The 17,093-nt window shown below is 37.5% G+C and overlaps 1 protein-coding gene across 7 annotated transcripts in view; it reads right to left on the reverse strand.

Annotated features, from left to right (window-relative positions):
• Positions 1–8,948: 8,948 nt before the first annotated feature.
• Positions 8,949–17,093, reverse strand: part of GALNT1 (polypeptide N-acetylgalactosaminyltransferase 1) — a 130,625-nt gene continuing 122,480 nt past the window's right edge. For all 7 annotated transcript variants that reach the window (XM_064379267.1, XM_064379268.1, XM_064379269.1 and 4 more), the window contains 2 exons: positions 16,758–16,892; positions 8,949–11,163 (listed from right to left, as the gene is read on the reverse strand). In XM_064379267.1, coding sequence (XP_064235337.1) covers positions 11,017–11,163; positions 16,758–16,892 — 282 coding nt within the window. In that variant the 3' untranslated portion in view covers positions 8,949–11,016. The remainder of the gene's footprint in view (positions 11,164–16,757; positions 16,893–17,093) is intronic.

The following is a 17,093-nucleotide window of genomic DNA, read 5'->3' on the forward strand; positions in this document are numbered from 1 at the left end:
TTGTTTTAACCATAAAAGGGTGTTGGATTTCCTTTTCTCTATTAAGATGATCATGTAGCTTTTGTTCTGTATTCTATTAACATGGTATATCACATAGATTGATTTTGAATTTTTTTTTTTTTTTTTTGAGATGAAGTCTCACTCTGTTGCCCAGGCTGAAGTGCAGTGGCACAATCTTGGCTCACTGCAAACTCCACCCCTGGGTTCAAGCAATTCTCCTGCCTCAGCCTACTGAGTAGCTGGGATTACAGGCACCTGCCACCGCACCCAGCTAATTTTTGTATTTTTAGTAGAGACAGGGTTTCAACATCTTGGCCAGGCTGGTCTTGAACTCCTGACCTTTTGATCCACCCGCCTCAGCCTCCCAAAGTTCTGGGATTACTGGCGTGAGCCACCACACCTAGCTGATTTTCAAATGTTAAAACAACTTTGCATAGGATGAATACCACTTCATCATGGTGTATAATCCTTTTAATATGCTGCTACATTTGGTTTACTAGTATCCTGTAGAGGCTATTTGCATCTGCAGGCATACCTCAGAGATATTGCAGGTTCAGTTCCAGACCACCCCAATAAAGTGAATATTGCAATAAAGTGAGTGACACAATTTTTTTTTGTTTTCCAGTGCATATAAAAGTTATGTTTACACTATACTGTAGCCTACTAAGTGTATAATAGCATTATGTCTAAAAACAAAACAATGTACATTTCTTGATTAAAAATACTTTACTGCTAAAAAATGCTAATGTTCACCTGAGCCTTTAGTGAGTCGTAATCTTTTTGCTGCTGGCGAGTCTTGCTTCAATGTTGATGACTGCTGACTGTTACAGTGGTGGTTGCTGAAGTTTGGGTGGTTGTTGAAATTTCTTAAAATAAGACAACAATGAAATTTGTGACATTGATTGAAACTTCCTTTCACAGAAAATTTTTCTGATGCTGTATGATAGCATCTTACCCACATTAGAAGTTCTTTCAAAATTGGAGTTTTCTTAAACCTCTGCTTTATCAACTAATTTTATGGAATATTCCAAATCTGTTGTTGTCATTTCAACTATGTTGACAGCATTTTCACTAGGAGGATTTCATCTCAAGAAAACATATTCTTTGCTTATCCCTAAGAAGCAACTCCTCAATCCGTTCAAGTTTTATGATGAGACTGCAGTATTCAGACACATCTTCAGGCTAATTCTAGTTCTCTTGCTGTTTCTACATTTGCAGTTACTTCCTCCACTGAAGTTTTGGATACCTCAAAGTCACCTATGAAGGTTCGAATCAACTTCTTCCAAACTCCTCTTCATGTCGGTATTTGACCCCCTCTCATGAATCATGAATGTTCTTACTGGAATTTAGAATGCTGGATCCTTTTTAGGTTTTCAATTTACTTTGCCCAGGTCTATCAGAGAAATCACTATCCATGAAAGCTATAGCCTTATGAAATGTTATTTCTTAAATAATAAGACTTGAAAGTCTGAATTAATCCTTGGTCATGGGCTGCAGAATGAATGTTGTGTTAGCAGGCATGAAAATATTTATCTTGTACATCTCCATCAGAGCTCTTGGGTGACTAGGTGCACTATCAATGAGCAGCAATATTTTGAAAGAAATCCTTTTTTTCTGAGTAGTAGGTCTCAACAGTGGGCTTAAAATATTTAGTAAACCATGCTATAAACAGATACGCTGTCATCCAGGCTTTATTTTTCTATTTAAAGAATATAGGCAAAGTAGATTTAGTATAATTCTTAAGGGTCCAAGGATTTCTGGAATGGTAAATGAGCATTGGCTTCAACTTAAAGACACCAGTTGCAATCGCCCCTAACAAAAAAGTCAGTCTATCCTTTGAAGACAGGTATTGACTTCTCCTCTCTACCCATGGAAGTCCCAGATGGCATCTTCTTCCATTTTAGGCTAGAAGGCTAAAATCAACAGAAGGCTGTTTTGTCTACATTAAAAATCTGCTGTTTAGTGTAGCCACCTTCCTCAATGATGTTAGATTTTCTGGATAACTTGCTGCAGCTTCTGTATTAGCACTTGATGCTTCACCTTACATTTTCATGTTTTGGAGATGGCTTCTTTCCTTATACCTCATGAATAACCTCTTTTATCTTCAAACTTTCCTTCTGCAGCTCCTCTCTGCTCTGTCTTCATAGAATTGAAGAGAGCTATGGCCATGCTCTGAATTAGGATTTTGCTTAAGGAAATGTTGTAGTTGGTTTGATCTTCTGTCCAGACCATTAAAACCATTAAAACTTTTTCCATATCAGCAATAAGGCTGTTTTGCTTTCTTATCATTTGTGTATTCAGTGGAGCAGCACTTTTAGTTTCCTCCAAGCACTTTTCTTTTGCATTCATAACTTGGCTAACTGTTGCAAGAGGCCTAGTTTTTGGACTATCTCAGCTTTCAACATGGCTTCCTCACTTATTTCTAGCTTTCAATTTAAAATGATAGATATGTGACTCTTCCTTTCACTCTAACACTTAAGAGGCCATTGTAGGATTATTAATTGGCCTTATTTCAAAATTGTTGTGTCCCAGGGAATAAAGAGGGCTGAGGAAAGGAAAAGACAGCAGAAGGACCAATGGGTGTAACAGTCCACACGCACACATGCACACATACCCACACAATTTATCATTTAAGTTCATCTTCTCATATGTGTGTAGTTTGTGGTGCCCCCAAACAATTACAATAGTAACATCAAAGACCACTGAACCCCACAACAGATATTCTAATAAAAAAGTTTGAAATAATGCAAGAATTACCAAAATGCGACGCAGAAACATGAAGTTAGCACCTGTTGTAAAAATGGCACTGTGAGACTTGCTTGATGCTAGGTTGAGACAAATCTTAAATGTATAAAAACACAGTATCTGCAAAGTCTGCAAAGTGTAATAAGATGAGGTATGCTTATATATTCACCAGAAATATTGGTGTTTAGCTTGTCTTGTTTTCCCTTGTTATGTCTGTCTGGCTTCGATATCCGGGTAATGCTGGCTTCATAGAATAAATTGAGAACGGTTCCCTCTTCTTTTTGAGTTTGTGAATGATTAATATTAATTCTTCTTTAAATGTCTAGTAGATGCTGAATAGTGTATCTGAATTTCATCTAGTAGATGCTGAATAGTGTATCTGAATTTCATCTATTCAGAATATCAGCATGAGACTCAATTTAGAAATATAATTTATATTAATTTCCTGGGGTTTTTGTAATAAAGTACTATAAATCGAATGGTTTAAACAATAATTTTTTACTGTTTTGAAGGCTAGATGCCTAAAAATCTAGATATAGGCAGGGTTGGTTCTTTCTGAGGACTGTGAGGGGTTATCTGTTTCATGCCTCTCCTAAATTGCGGTAGCTTCAGGCACCCTTTGGTTTGTGGATAGAATTTCTCATATCTGCACATCATTTTCCTTCTCTATGTGTCTGTCTCTGTGTCATTTCCCCTTTTAATACGGACATCAGTCACACTGGGTTAGGGCTCACCCTAATGATCTCATTCTGATTTGTTTACCTCTGTGAAGACCTGACTTCTAAATAATGTAACATTCTGATGTGTTGGGAGGGTAGGACTTTCTTACCAGTGGACAGAATTCAACTCATTGCAGTTTATGCAGATGCAGTTAGTTAAGATGAGGTCATAATGGATTAGAGTGGGCTATAAATTCAATATAAGTAGTGTCCTTATATGAGGAGGCAGAGAAGAAAGACACAGACACATGCAGAGAGTAATGCCAAGTGAAGACAATGGCAGAGATTGGAGTGAGGCATCTAACAAGCCAAGAATTGTGAGCAACCACAGAATTGAGAAAACAAGTCGTCTTCAGAGCCTCTGTTCTCTTGTCTTCTCTTCTTCCAGGTCAGTCAATGTATTTCGTCATTAAACCTGTTTGTTTGTTTTTAACCCCTTTGTCTTTTTTCTTTGTGGTTCAGTTTGGACATTTTTTATTGACCTGTGCTCAAGTTCACTGATCCCTTCTTGTGTGTGTCCAATTTGCTGTAAATCCCATTCAATTAATTTTTGATTTTAGATACTTTTTGGTTTTAGGATTTCCCCTCCTACTTTCCAGACCTCTTTTGAAACTTCCCATGGTTTTATTATATCTACATTTCTCTGTATACATTTTTAAAACACTGATACTTATTTTGAAGAATCTGTCTGCCAATTCCAACATCTGTATCACCAGTGGGTCTGCTTTTTAAAATTCTTTTTGAAAACAGTCAATAAAATAGACACTTTGTTAGATGTGGTCGATTTCCATTTTGTAGTTGGCTTTAGAAATAGCTCTAAGGTCTTAGAAATGGTCTTTATTTCTACACATGCCCTTCTTGGATTTCAACATAAAGCTGACAGTGTTTATCAAGCCCCTTCAAATTTGAACTTCGACCTCTGTGGTGCTGGGCAACTGCTGAGACAGTTGCTCAGATCCTTCTGCTTTTCGGTGGTTGTTTTCTCTGAGCTTCTTGGAGTTTCATCCTGAGCACACAATTTAATCAGCCAACCATCTGTGGAAAGTTTGTATGTAGATTTGGGGGCTTCTTTCTCCAACTCCCTGCAGTCTAGGATTTCCTTCCCCAATTTCCAGCCTGTTTGCTCTCAGATAAGATCTCTTGACCCCTCAGTCTAATATTATTCATCACCATCTGCATGAACTGTACTACCTCCAGTGTGCTCAGTACATGGTGGAGGCTTTCTAGGGGAAAAGCTGAGATCTTACCCAGTGAAATCCTTAACAAGGGTCAAATCCCTTCAGTTTCTGTTCACTTGCCTGGGCCATCATTCTTTAAATAATATTTTGTTCAAAATTATTGTTACTAAGCTTTAGTCTGATATAAGCTAGTCTTAGATTGCCAAAAGCTAGGAATTAACTTTTGTTTATATTCATGCATGATGGCTTCCTCTTTTTGATAGTAATTTCATATCTGAATTTAGTAGGAGTATGGGGGTCAGGATTGACAGTTTTCCAAAAAACTTTTATATATATATATATATATATATATATATATATATATATATTTTTTTTTTTTAGATGACGTCTTGCTCTTTTGCCCAGGCTGGAGTGCAGTGTTGTGATCTTGGCTCACTGCAACCTCTACCTCTAGATTCAAGTAATTCTCATGCCTCAGCCTCCCACGTAGCTAGGACTACAGGTGGGCACCAACACGGCCAGATAATTTTTGTAATTTTTAGTAGAGATGGGATTTTGCTATGTTAGCCAGGCTGGTCTCAAACTCCTGGCCTCAAGTGATCCATTCACCTTGGCCTCCTGAAGTGCTGGGATTAAAGGTGTGAGCCACTGCACCCTGCAAAGACTTGTTAGAATGGTTTTCAGGAAGTGGTAAATCTAATACTTTATTTTCTTGATCAGCAGACTTCAAGAATGTGGCATTAAATCCCTGATCTATGTGAAAGGAGACCTATGATTACAGAGGTGGCACCATCATCTCATTTACTAACCAGAAAAGGGGCAGAATCAGTCAGATTACTTTTCAAGAAGGCTGACTTCCCTATCCACCCTTCAATTGTAGGTGTTAACACCTATTAATATCCCAACTGAAGATGCAGGGATCTTTGGTTTATTGTTTTTGTTTGTTTGTCTTTGAGACAGAGTCTCACTCTACATCACCCAGGCTAGAGTGCAGTGGCACAATCTCGGTTCACTGCAACCTCCGCCTCCTGGGTTCAAGCTGTTCTCCTGTCTCAGCCTCCTGAGTAGCTGGGATTACAGGCGTGTGCCACGACACACGGCTAATTTTTGTATTTTTAGTAGAGATGGGGTTTCACCATGTTAGCCAGGCTGGTCTCAACCTCCTGACCTTAGGTGATCCACCTACCTCGGCCTCCCAAAGTGCTGGGATTACAAGTGTGAGCCACTGTGTCCAGCCAGATGTTTGGTTTAGTTCCCCAACTTCGTTTAGGCCCAAGGCCTAAGCTCCCATTCCCCAAATTGTAGGCATTATATTTTGTTCTTAGAAGAGGAAGGGCTTTCATATTTAATAGTTACGATTATCATCCAAGTTCATGTTTACCAGTCCGGCCCTTATGAATTTTTCATATTTTCTGGTGATCTCAGCATTCCACTTAAGAGTATATTTGCAGTAACTTATTCAGCCTTTGGCTGTTTTGTAGCAGTGCAGGGCTTTTCAGAAAGCCTTGATGCCAGCGGGGTAAATACCTTCATCACTTTCCCCAGCACTTTATTGAGGCATAATTTACATACAGTAAAATGCATGTATCCCAAGTATACAGTTCAATATATTTTTAAAAATATATACACATCCATATATATGTATAGGTTACCACTATTGCAGTCAAGATATAGACCATTCCATCATTCCAGAAAGTTCCATGCTCTTCTCCAGACTATACTTATCCCCAAAGATAACCATTCCATATTCGTTTCATCTGTTTTTGAGCTTTATATAAATGGAGTATTTCTAGCTTCTTTTGTTCAACAATGTTTTTAAGATTTATCTATAATGTTTTACCAGTACCTCATTATTTTTAGAGACAGTATTCTCTGTCACTCTGGCTGGAGTGCAGTGGCGTGATCACAGCTCACTGCAGCCTTGAACTTTTGGGCTCAAGGGATCCTCCCACTTTAGCCTCCTGAGTAGGTGGGACTACAAGTGTGTACTGCCATACCCAGCTGATTTTTAAATTTTTCTGTAGACACGGTATCTTGCCATCTTGCCTAGGATGGTCTTGAACTCCTGGGCTCAAATGATCCTCCTGTTTTGGCCTCCCAAATTGTTGGGATAACAGGTTTTAGCCACTAAGCCCAGCCTATTCTTTCAATTGCAGACTAGTATCCAGTGTATAAATATACTATTACTTGATTATCTATTAATGTGGTGACAGATATTTGGGTAGTTTTCAGTTTGATGATACTATAAAAATAAAATTGCTATTCTTGTACAAGTTTTACTGTAAAAACATACCCTCATTTCTCTTGGGTAGCTCTTTAGGAGTGGAATCACTGAGTCACGGGTAGGCATTATGTTTACCATTATAAGCAACTGGCAAACTGAGACTTCTATTAGTTGTTCCATATTCTCACCATTTGGTGGGTATGCAGTGGTATTTCCTTGTGGTTTCATCCTACATTCCCTGATGGCTGACATTGAGTGCCATTTCTTACGCTACTCGCACATCTGGAGAGCTTCTCCCAAGTGTGTATTCAACTCACTCATTGTTAAATTGGGTTGCTGTTACAAGGGTTTTAAAATCTTCTTTGCTTTCCTTTGTTAGTTCTGTGTATTGTGAATATTTTCTCCTAGGCCGTGGCTTGCCTTTTCACTTAAAAGTATCTTTTTAATGAGAAGTATCTAATTTTGATAAAATCTGTCAGTTTTTATATTTAACCTTCATATCTTCACCTCTCTTTGCCTACCCCAGTGTCATGAAGATAGTATTTCCTTTTACAAGATTTATTGTTTTGCCATTCACATTTAGTTCTATGATCCACTTTGAACAAATTGTGCACAGGATGAAGAAGACATCAACATTGTTTTTTTCCAGACATCCAGTTGCTTCGGCTCCAACTGAAAAATCTTTCCTTTTTCTATTTAATTCAGCTTGGTGTTTTTGTTGAAAATCCAATAACCATATACATGTGGGTCTATTTCTGGACTTGTCTATTAAGCTATTTGTTTATTCTAATTCTAGTACCATACTCTCTTAACTATTGTAGCTTTAGAGCAAGTCTTGACATTGGGTATTATAAGTACTCCAGTTTTGTTTTTCTTCTTCAAAATTATCTTGGCTATTTTGGGTCTGTTGCATTTTCATATATATATTTGCCAATTTCTACAAGATAGCCTCGTGGGATTTTCATTTCATTGAATTTAGATATCAATTTGTGGGGAACTGACATCTTACCATTATGCAGTCTTGCAACCCATGAGCATAGAATTATTTTTTATTGTGGTGCTCTATAATTTTTCCAGCACTGTTTTGTAGTTTTCAGAGTAGAGGTCTTGCACATCTTTTGTTAACTTTCTTCCTAATTAGAAGTTTGACTTCTTTGATGCCAGTATAAATGGCATATTTTAATGTTGAATTTTCAAGTGTTTGTTGCTAGGGTATAGATACACAACTGAATTTCATATATTTGTCTGATATGCTGCAAAATTATCAGTTCTGGTAGATTATCAAGCAAATGCTTGGCAATCTTCAAGAAATCAGAGAATGGAGAAAATGTCATCTAATTAGAAACAGATCTAATTTTCCAAATGGCCTAAAAAGGTAATCATTCTTTGTATACAACCTCTTACAGTTATGACCTCAGAAACACCGTCTTCTAAGTTTCTTTTTCCTCTGAAGAACAGGCAAATTTGCTCTTGGTATACTTCTTGGAGGATGAGAAGAACATCAAATCCTTACAAAGAGGAACCTCCGTTTTCCAGCAAAACACAGAATGGGGGCAATGAGGACATGGCCTATATGATGTCTTCCATCTGCAGAATAGATGAATGTTCCCAATGTTCAGTGGCAGCACTATTTCTCAAGAATGCCAATTAGGACAGAGAGACTTATTAAAAAAAGACTGGGACTGGGGTGGGGTGAATAGATTTGAGAGATTCAAATTATCCTTAATTGTTACGTTTATGAATTCTTCACTGTTTAAATAATAATCCCATTTTTTTCATCTTTCATTTTCGTTTTTTTTTTTTTCTAAGAGACATAGTCTCTTCTCTGTTGCCCAGACTGGAGTGTCGTGGCACCATCATAGCTCACTGCAACCTCAAACTCCTGGCCTCAAGTGGTCCTACAGTCTCAGCTTCCCAAAATGCTGGAATTATAGGTATGAGCCAATACCCAGCCATTGTTTTGTTCATTCTTTTCTTCCCAATTTGATTTATAATAGAGTGATAAGCATCTGCCTAATTACAAATAATTATGATAAACCAGGATCCACTCTAACTTCAAATAAAACCAATGTAAGTCACAACTATTCAGGAATATTTTATATTTTCAAAGTATTTAGGAATTCTTTAATTAGAAAAATAAAGGCAATAGGATTATCTGTCAGGTTCTAAAAGTACCCATGAATTAAATCACTTACATCCCCCACGTAAAAAACAAAACAAAACCTTAAATCACATTGCTGTTAGGCTTTCATACAGTAAGAAATAAGACCAAGCAATGCTGGAGTACAAAAACCTGAAATTCTGAGCATGAAAATAATTTATTGATTAGACATCTTGCTTATTCAAGCATTAGGCCTACTGGAGATAGAATTAACACAGCTCATGGAAAAGGAAAAAAAATTCCATCCAGCACCTGCTTCCTTTCAAATTTCCTGGGGATGTGGTTTATGCATTTTGTACTATAGCCTCACCCTAAAGCATCCCCATGTGCTTGATGTTGATTAACTTGAACAGGATATGAGAAACACTGTGTACACTCAACTTGGCAAGTATAATTAATGATGTGACTTTCAGAAACATTCTTAGGCACAAGAAATAGCACTGCCTGCAGTGAAAGTCCTTGATAATCAAAGAAAAGAATTCCATTAAATATAATTTTACAGATACGAAAGAAAATATATGCATTTTTGCCAACAGACTGCTCTACATATCAGAAAAAATGTCTTAATGAGATTCCTTCTATGAGATCACAAGATTACTTTTTAACTGACAACTTTTAATTGACACACAGGTGATTCTGTAGTATTAAAAATCAGAAAAATAAAACTGATTTAGCCCAATAAAATTTAGAAAAGAAATGCAAGCCTATTAATATGGAATAACAGCTGCACTTCTTTGGCTAAGTCATTAAAAAATGCCAATTAAACATTTTCAGTCAAATTTTATTTTAAAAAAAAGCAGCAGATAAACATTACAATTCAATAATCTAAATATGCACTTGACAATGAAGCATATCTGAGTATGGAGTGAAAAAGGTTTTCCAAAAAACCATCAAATATATTATCTCCAAATACCCAAATAATAAATCACTTCTGCAGGCCTTCTGTTAAGTGGAATCATAAACAAATAAATGAAGATTTATTGCTGTGAAAATGAATCTGTGGTACAGTAGTATGAATCTTGGGTATTAAGCATAATCAGGTGGGTCAAGAAGTTGAAAATGTGATAAGAAATTTGTGTTTGTGTATGTGCACTCATAAATCTGTAAGCCAGTTGACCCAAGAGCAACTGAAACATCTAACTTGTTCAGTTGAGACCGGACATTATGTTAAATTCCGAAGGCAATTAAAAATTACAATTCCAAATTTCAGCCCAGAAACCAAACAAACAGACAAAAAAAACTGTAGAGAGAAATTAAAACTATATTCAAAGAGTCTTTTTTTTTTTCAGCTCAATTTCAGCACCCCAAGGAAAATAAAAGCATCCATGACTATCACAGATGAAAACAAAATGAATGTCATAGGAATCAGCTATTTTTCCCCACTGAGGTATAAAATCTATATAGAAATTTGATACTATACTATAACAAATTGTACTTCTCATAGTTCTGTTTTAATTTCCTTTAAACCCTGTTTAATATAGTTTGTTGTTGTTATTGTAAAAATCTTGTTTTCATGGTCCTGTATCTGGTTCCAGTTCATTTATTTCAATATCAATATTTAATATACTGGCTACCAGTTCTAATCAGGAAAGAAAATCTTGGAAATCTCTTCATTATGACAGCACATTCAGCAGAAATTACTGATGTGCAAGCAAACCATAAAAGGTACAGTTCTCCAGAAAGCATATTTTGTTGATTTTTTTCATTGTCTCAATATTCTTTAGCATGTTTTTCAGAGAAAGACTCTTTCAATCTTGTAAACATCAGTGTGCACAGTCTCATTACTATGCAGTTTCACGTCAGTGGACAGGAAGGCTGGTTCACAGCTAGTGAAAAGCTAGAGAAGTTTAAGTTTTAATGGCTGATAAACCTTACATCCTGCAGAGGAGGAAAGCACTTTTCCTTTTTTGCTACTTAAGAATGTGGCAGAAATGTATGCTGAGGTAGCCCAGTCAATCCTTATTTTTTTCGTTTTTTGTAAATTTGGTCTCAGAATATTTCTGGCAGGGTGACGTTTCGAAGAAGCCACTGCTGGGACCGACTTCCATTGCAGTCTCTAATGCTGGGCACCTGGCTATCCTCTTCTGTGGCTTTATCCAGGCACTGATTGCTGTTCACATGCTGCAGGGTTAACTTCTGAAAGTAACAGAAAAAAATCTTAATAGGAGAGTGGAAGAAAACAAAACACCTCAAGCGTCAGTTTTGGTGATTATTAAATTCCTCTGTAGAAAAGGTGTTTTTTTTGTTTTGTTTTGTTTTTGTAATATACATTATTTAAAAGACAATCGATAAAAGGAAGGTGATAGATTAGATAAAGAGGTATGAGGGAGGGAGAAAGACACTGGGGTCCAATAGGATGCACTTGACTTGCAGCAAGATGACCTAAATTCTAAGTCCTAATTCTGGCGTAAGCTCTGTAACACTATGAGAAGTTTCTCTTTTTTTGTGCTTCAGTTTCCTAAACAACAAAAAAAGACCAGATTAGTGGTTCCTAATTTAGGATTCTCAACCTATTTTCAAACAGCTATTTCAAAATTGTTTCATTTCTCTGTGATAAGGCTGTTAAAGCTAATTCTGTGATTCCAAAGCTCAAGTTTTTAGAAACTCAGGTCTTTCTGATAACTCAAAATCGTAAGAATGTTGGGCAGCTGAGATTTAGTACAATCAATCTTACGCCTATGTCCATAGCAAACCCAGAGGCTATCCTGGTGGTTAAAGGAGATGGTGTGGTACAGAAAGAAAAGCACAGGAATGTGGAGTTGAGTTCACAGCCTGGGTAACTTGAAGTTTCTCCTTTTAAAAATCAGGATCACATTACATATTTTGAGCAGATTTTGGGACAGTACACAGATAATGAAGATAAAGTACATAGTGCCTCATCTAAAAGGAGATTCTTAATAAATGGTTAGTAGACATAGCCATATATTTCATCTACTTATTTAAGTTCTAGATTTGATGCTGCAACATGTTAAAACGATAATTTTGAAAGGGCAGGGCAGGTAAGAATTAACAGACAGATAGTTACAATGATCCACACCAATGATTGTGATCATTCACTCTGGCCATGTTAAGGACTTTAAAGTAGTTGTACACAGGAATTTGCATTAAGCATTAATCTACAAATGTATATTAAGGAAATGTAAAATGCTTAACACACAGTTATCTGATTCTTTTACTCATGGCTCTATTTTAATATAGTTCTTTTATCTGAAATATTTCATTTTCATGAGGCCTCTTTTGCACCTATTAGAACTTAAAATCTATTAATTGTTTACAACTACTTGGGCTTCCAGTCATTTATTATTCTGTGCTGTGGTCAAAGTAGGACCTGGCAGATGACAGTCTACCTTTGCAGGTGTCAATATCGACACTGTCTTTAGGTTCAGGATTCTATCTTTAACGCTTGCAAACATAAGAAGACTAGACCCTGGAAGACAGCCAGCACAGCTGTGGGGTATTCTTTTTTTTAAATGCAGACTTTGTGTAGTTTATTAGTTGAGAGGAGGGGCTTTGCAGTCAGACATTCCTGGGGTGATTTCCAGATTGGTCACATACCAACTATATGCTTCTGAGCAAAAATTTAAACTCTTTGAGACCCAGTTTCCTTATCTTTCAAGAGAGGACAAAAATACCTCACTGGGTTTTTATAAGGAAACACTGAGATAATGTACATAAAGTGCTCTCTATCCCATTGTACGTAAATGTAATTGTACCGTTTATCAGCAAATACCTGATAAACGGTACAATCACATTTACATACAATGGTAATCTGCATTCATAGACTAATGCTCATTATTGGAAAACACAACAGCCAAGCAATGTCCTGAGCAGTCATGGACACATCCAGCAGCCAGAGTGCTGCAGCTCAGCATGCACATTGCTGCCAATGCCTTCAGTCTCAGGAAAGACCACAGCAACAGAACCTCTCAATCATTCCAGGAGTTCCCCCAAAGCTTATCCCAGTGGCCTCCCTCATCAGGCCCATGGTCACTATTACTAAAAACAAAAAATCCCCAACTAAGCACAATAAAAAATTTAGTTGGGAGACTTGGTCTCTCTCAACCTAATTTCTAAAAATGTGCATTTCACTTAAAATTATTAAAATAAACCCATCACAAAGATACAGGTTATTGCTCTGTGCTGAGTATTTAACTGTTCAACATCAAGACAGAATCCCCATAACTTGGGAGGTGAGCAGCACCCCCAGGAGTCCTGGACTCTGATGGAGAACCCTGTTCCAGATATAACTCTGGCTGCTGACAGCAGGCATAAAGTCTTGTGGCTTGGAACCCTGCAGGGTAGGGAGCTGTCATCACAGCACTCCTCAGAGGACCCAGGCAACACCAGCTAGTTCTCATCCAGAGAGAGCTGGACTAAGGCAACAGGACAAGCGAGTGACAAGCATTTAACTGTAACCTTTGAAGAAGAGGATAAAAGCTATAATTAATCACTGAGTAAAGTCTACCTGTATCCTAGAAGAAAATAATTTGCCCACCTCCTAATCTCTAGATGCAACTAGGTCTAAAATCTGCATTTTATTCCAAAATGGACAGATACAAGTAGTCAAAGCAAAAGATCCCAGTGCCTTATAAATTTTATGTAATATGTAATATAAGTAAGACTCAAAAAACATTAATCAGAAATAGCATGGTACTGTGCAAAGAAACCTGGATTAAGAATCAAGAATTATAGATTTGAGATCTAGTCATACTATTTACCTGCTCTGGGACCTTGGGCAATTAATTTCCATTCTGAGCTTCAATTTCTACTTGTATAAAAAGTAACCTGGGTTTCATTTCTAGGTCCTTTGAAATTTGAGTGTTCATGATTTTGGGATTAGATTACAGATTACTGACTTAAGTATTCTGATATTTTTCTAAACTGTTAAGTTTTCAATGGATGGAGGCAGGACGATTCTGATGGGCTGTTCCCCTCCAGTGCTCCCCCTGCAGTCTGCTCAGGCTGGTGGAGCTGCAACGCAATTCAACTTCTCCCTCTGCCCAGGGAGAAAAATGTACTCCTTTAACAGGTTTTAACCCAAAAAGTGCTCCCTAATACACATCCTGAATGTTCAACTTTATCTTGTAGTCTGCTTCTGGGAGAAATCAACCCGTGGCATTAATGTTTTATCTCAGAGGGAAAAAACCTTGAAAAGTTATCTAGAAGTTTTAAAACTTGACACTCATAACTGGCTCTTTCTAAATTCTCTAAACTATCTCCAGCTTCTTACCTGTCTTATCAAACATTTACTTTTGGAATACTGTTGTGGTAGAGTGTGTAGATTGGCTAGCCAACAGTCCTTCCCAATTCATGTATCTCTTGACTATCTCACACTCTAACGACTAGAAAACCAAAACTTGCTTTCCCAGCTTCCTTTGCAGCTGAGGGTCACTATGGGATGAAGTTCTGATCCATAAGACATAGGTACAGCCTGCTAATGGGGTTCCAGAGAAAGCTTTTGCTTTGCTAATAAAGAGCAACACATGTGGTAGTGTACCATTCCCCTTCCCCTTTTCTTTCTGCTTGGAGTTGGGATGTGATAGTCAGAGCTGTAGCAGCCATCTTGTGGCCACAAGGAAAAGCTAAGAATATTACAACAATGTTATAATCACTATGCCACTGAATTTACTTACCTCTAGACTTATGTAATAAAAATAAATCCCTATTTGTTTTAGCTGTAATAAATAGAGTTTAATAAATATTGCCTAGTTAATATACTGTCATTTTCCAATGAACTTAAATTTAAGAGGCTTTTTCACTTTAAAAATTTTGTGGTTGTCACAATGGCTATGGGGTGCCACTCGCACGTACTGTCTGGAGCCAGAGACGCTACACACCCTGCAATGCATGCGGCAGTCACACACAAAATGGCAGTAGCACATACCATGGGAAACTCTGAAACAGAACATTAAGGCCATTTCCAATGGCCATATTAACTGAGCTATTATTATAGGTAATATTATTTTTTCTATAGTCTGATATTGTGAAAGACCCAGGATTTATAAAAGATGATCTCTGTCCTCTAGGATCTAACAATCTAATACTGGAGAAAAGACTGCTAGATAAATAACTACAAAGAAGTACAGATTTATAGAGGTCAGGGATTACTGCAATTAGGATTGACAGAGTTATTAATTTCAGGCTAGGATTCATGGAAGTGATGTCAAAGCAGGGTTCTTAAGAATGGGTAAAGTTTGTCAGACAGAAGGAAGAGTGTTAGATGTAAACTTGGAAAGTACAGGGTATGTTCATGGAACAGCATATTGATGATTAAAGTAGAACATGGTTGGTGTATGACACAGTATAGGGAGGAAAGATAGTCAGTGTCATAACTTTGGTCAACATCTCCATTTAAGGATGAAGAAGGAGAGAGAGCCTGGCCAACAAAAAGAACAGAAAGCAAACTAAGAGAAGAACCTAAACAGTAGTGCATCTTATGGTGAAGGGATAAGAGGATATGAAAATATCAGGCCAGGCCGGGTGCAATGGCTCATGCCTGTAATCCTATCACTTTGGGAGGCTGAGGCAGGCGGATCACCTGAGGTCAGGAGTTTGAGATTAGCCTGGCCAACATGGCGAAACCTCGTCTTTACTAAAAGTACAAAAATTAGCCAGGCATGGTGGCAGGTGCCTGTAATCCCAGCTACTCAAGAGGTTGAGGCAGAAGAATAGCTTGAACCCGGGAGGTGGAAAGTTGCAGTAGCTGAGGTCGTGCCACTGCACTCCAGCCTGGGCAATAAGAGCAAGGCTTTGTCTCAAAAAAAGAAAAAGAAAAAATATCAGGCCAGGCCTGATGGCTCGTGCCTGTAATCCCAGCACTTTTTGGGAGGGTGAGGTGGGTGGATCGCTTGAGTCCAAGAGTTCAAGCCCAGCCTGGACAACAAGGTTAAACTCCGTCTCCACAAAATTATAAAAATTAGCTGGGCATGATGGTATATGCCTGTGGTCCCAGCTCTTCTGGAGGCTGAGGCGGGAGGATAGCTTGAGCCTGGGAGGTGGAGGTTGTGTGAGCTGTGATTGCAGCACTGCACTCCAGCCTGGGTGACAGAGCAAGACCCTGTCTAAAAAAAAAAAAAAAAAAAAAAAATCATCTGCTTAGTGGCACTAAATGCCTTAGAGAAGGTAAGCCAAATTAAAAAGAACCAGAGAAAGAGATACTAAATTATGTTGGTGCTGGTTCCAGAATGACAAAGGCAAAAGCACGAATGAAACAATTAGGCAGATAGGTGGAAAGAGGTTTACCACAGATGCTTTTAAGTACCTCCATGTTAGCCCATTGGAGAAAAAGGTTCTAGACAAAAGGAAAGATAAATATGAAAGGTTCTGTTACATATGTCACTAAGAAATCATCAAGCCAGAGAACGTCACTAATTAAAACTTACCTTTCACTTAAGTGTTTAATTAAGTAATTTTAAAAAACCTACTTTCTGCCTCATTTCTTCCAAGCTAGACTATAGAACTTGAAGACATACAGAAGGAACGGTGGCTACTCAGTAAACAAGGTCCCAGGGACTGGAGGCAACTGTAATTTTGTAAGACTAAAATTTAATTATTAGGGATATTAAAACATGTTTATTTTACTTATTTTTCCTACCTGTCAATATTTAGTGTATAAGAAAAGTTTGATCCATATTCAAAGTCCACAAGAATTCATTCCTTTAGCTATAAAGTATACAAATATACCCAGTGACACACATAATTTTATTCCTATAGGCAACTGCATAACTTACCACTGGGTCATACTCCCACAGTTGGTTGCCTTTTAGGTGGTGGCATTTGAGCATTGTAACTGGGCCATTAAGTTTGGAGACATCCAAGCAAAGGTCATCTGTTCTGATTTCTTTGTTGGCAGTGTAAGAGAAAACCTGGAAATAAAAATGCATGCAGATAAACAGAAAAAACCAAATTAGTCAGCATTTTAGATACCCAATTATCTGTCAGGGAAAATACAAGTACTTCAAGGTACGTGATTTCTGTACTTTATTAAAGTAATGAAGGACAAAGTGATTCAGAAAAGTTACCACTAATTTACACTGACGTTATGTTACTAATTTTCTTGCTTACGA

This window comes from Aotus nancymaae, unplaced genomic scaffold (assembly GCF_030222135.1).
Source record: "Aotus nancymaae isolate 86718 unplaced genomic scaffold, 86718_ANA_hifiasm-v0.15.2.pri h1tg000020l, whole genome shotgun sequence".
NCBI lineage: Eukaryota > Metazoa > Chordata > Mammalia > Primates > Aotidae > Aotus > Aotus nancymaae.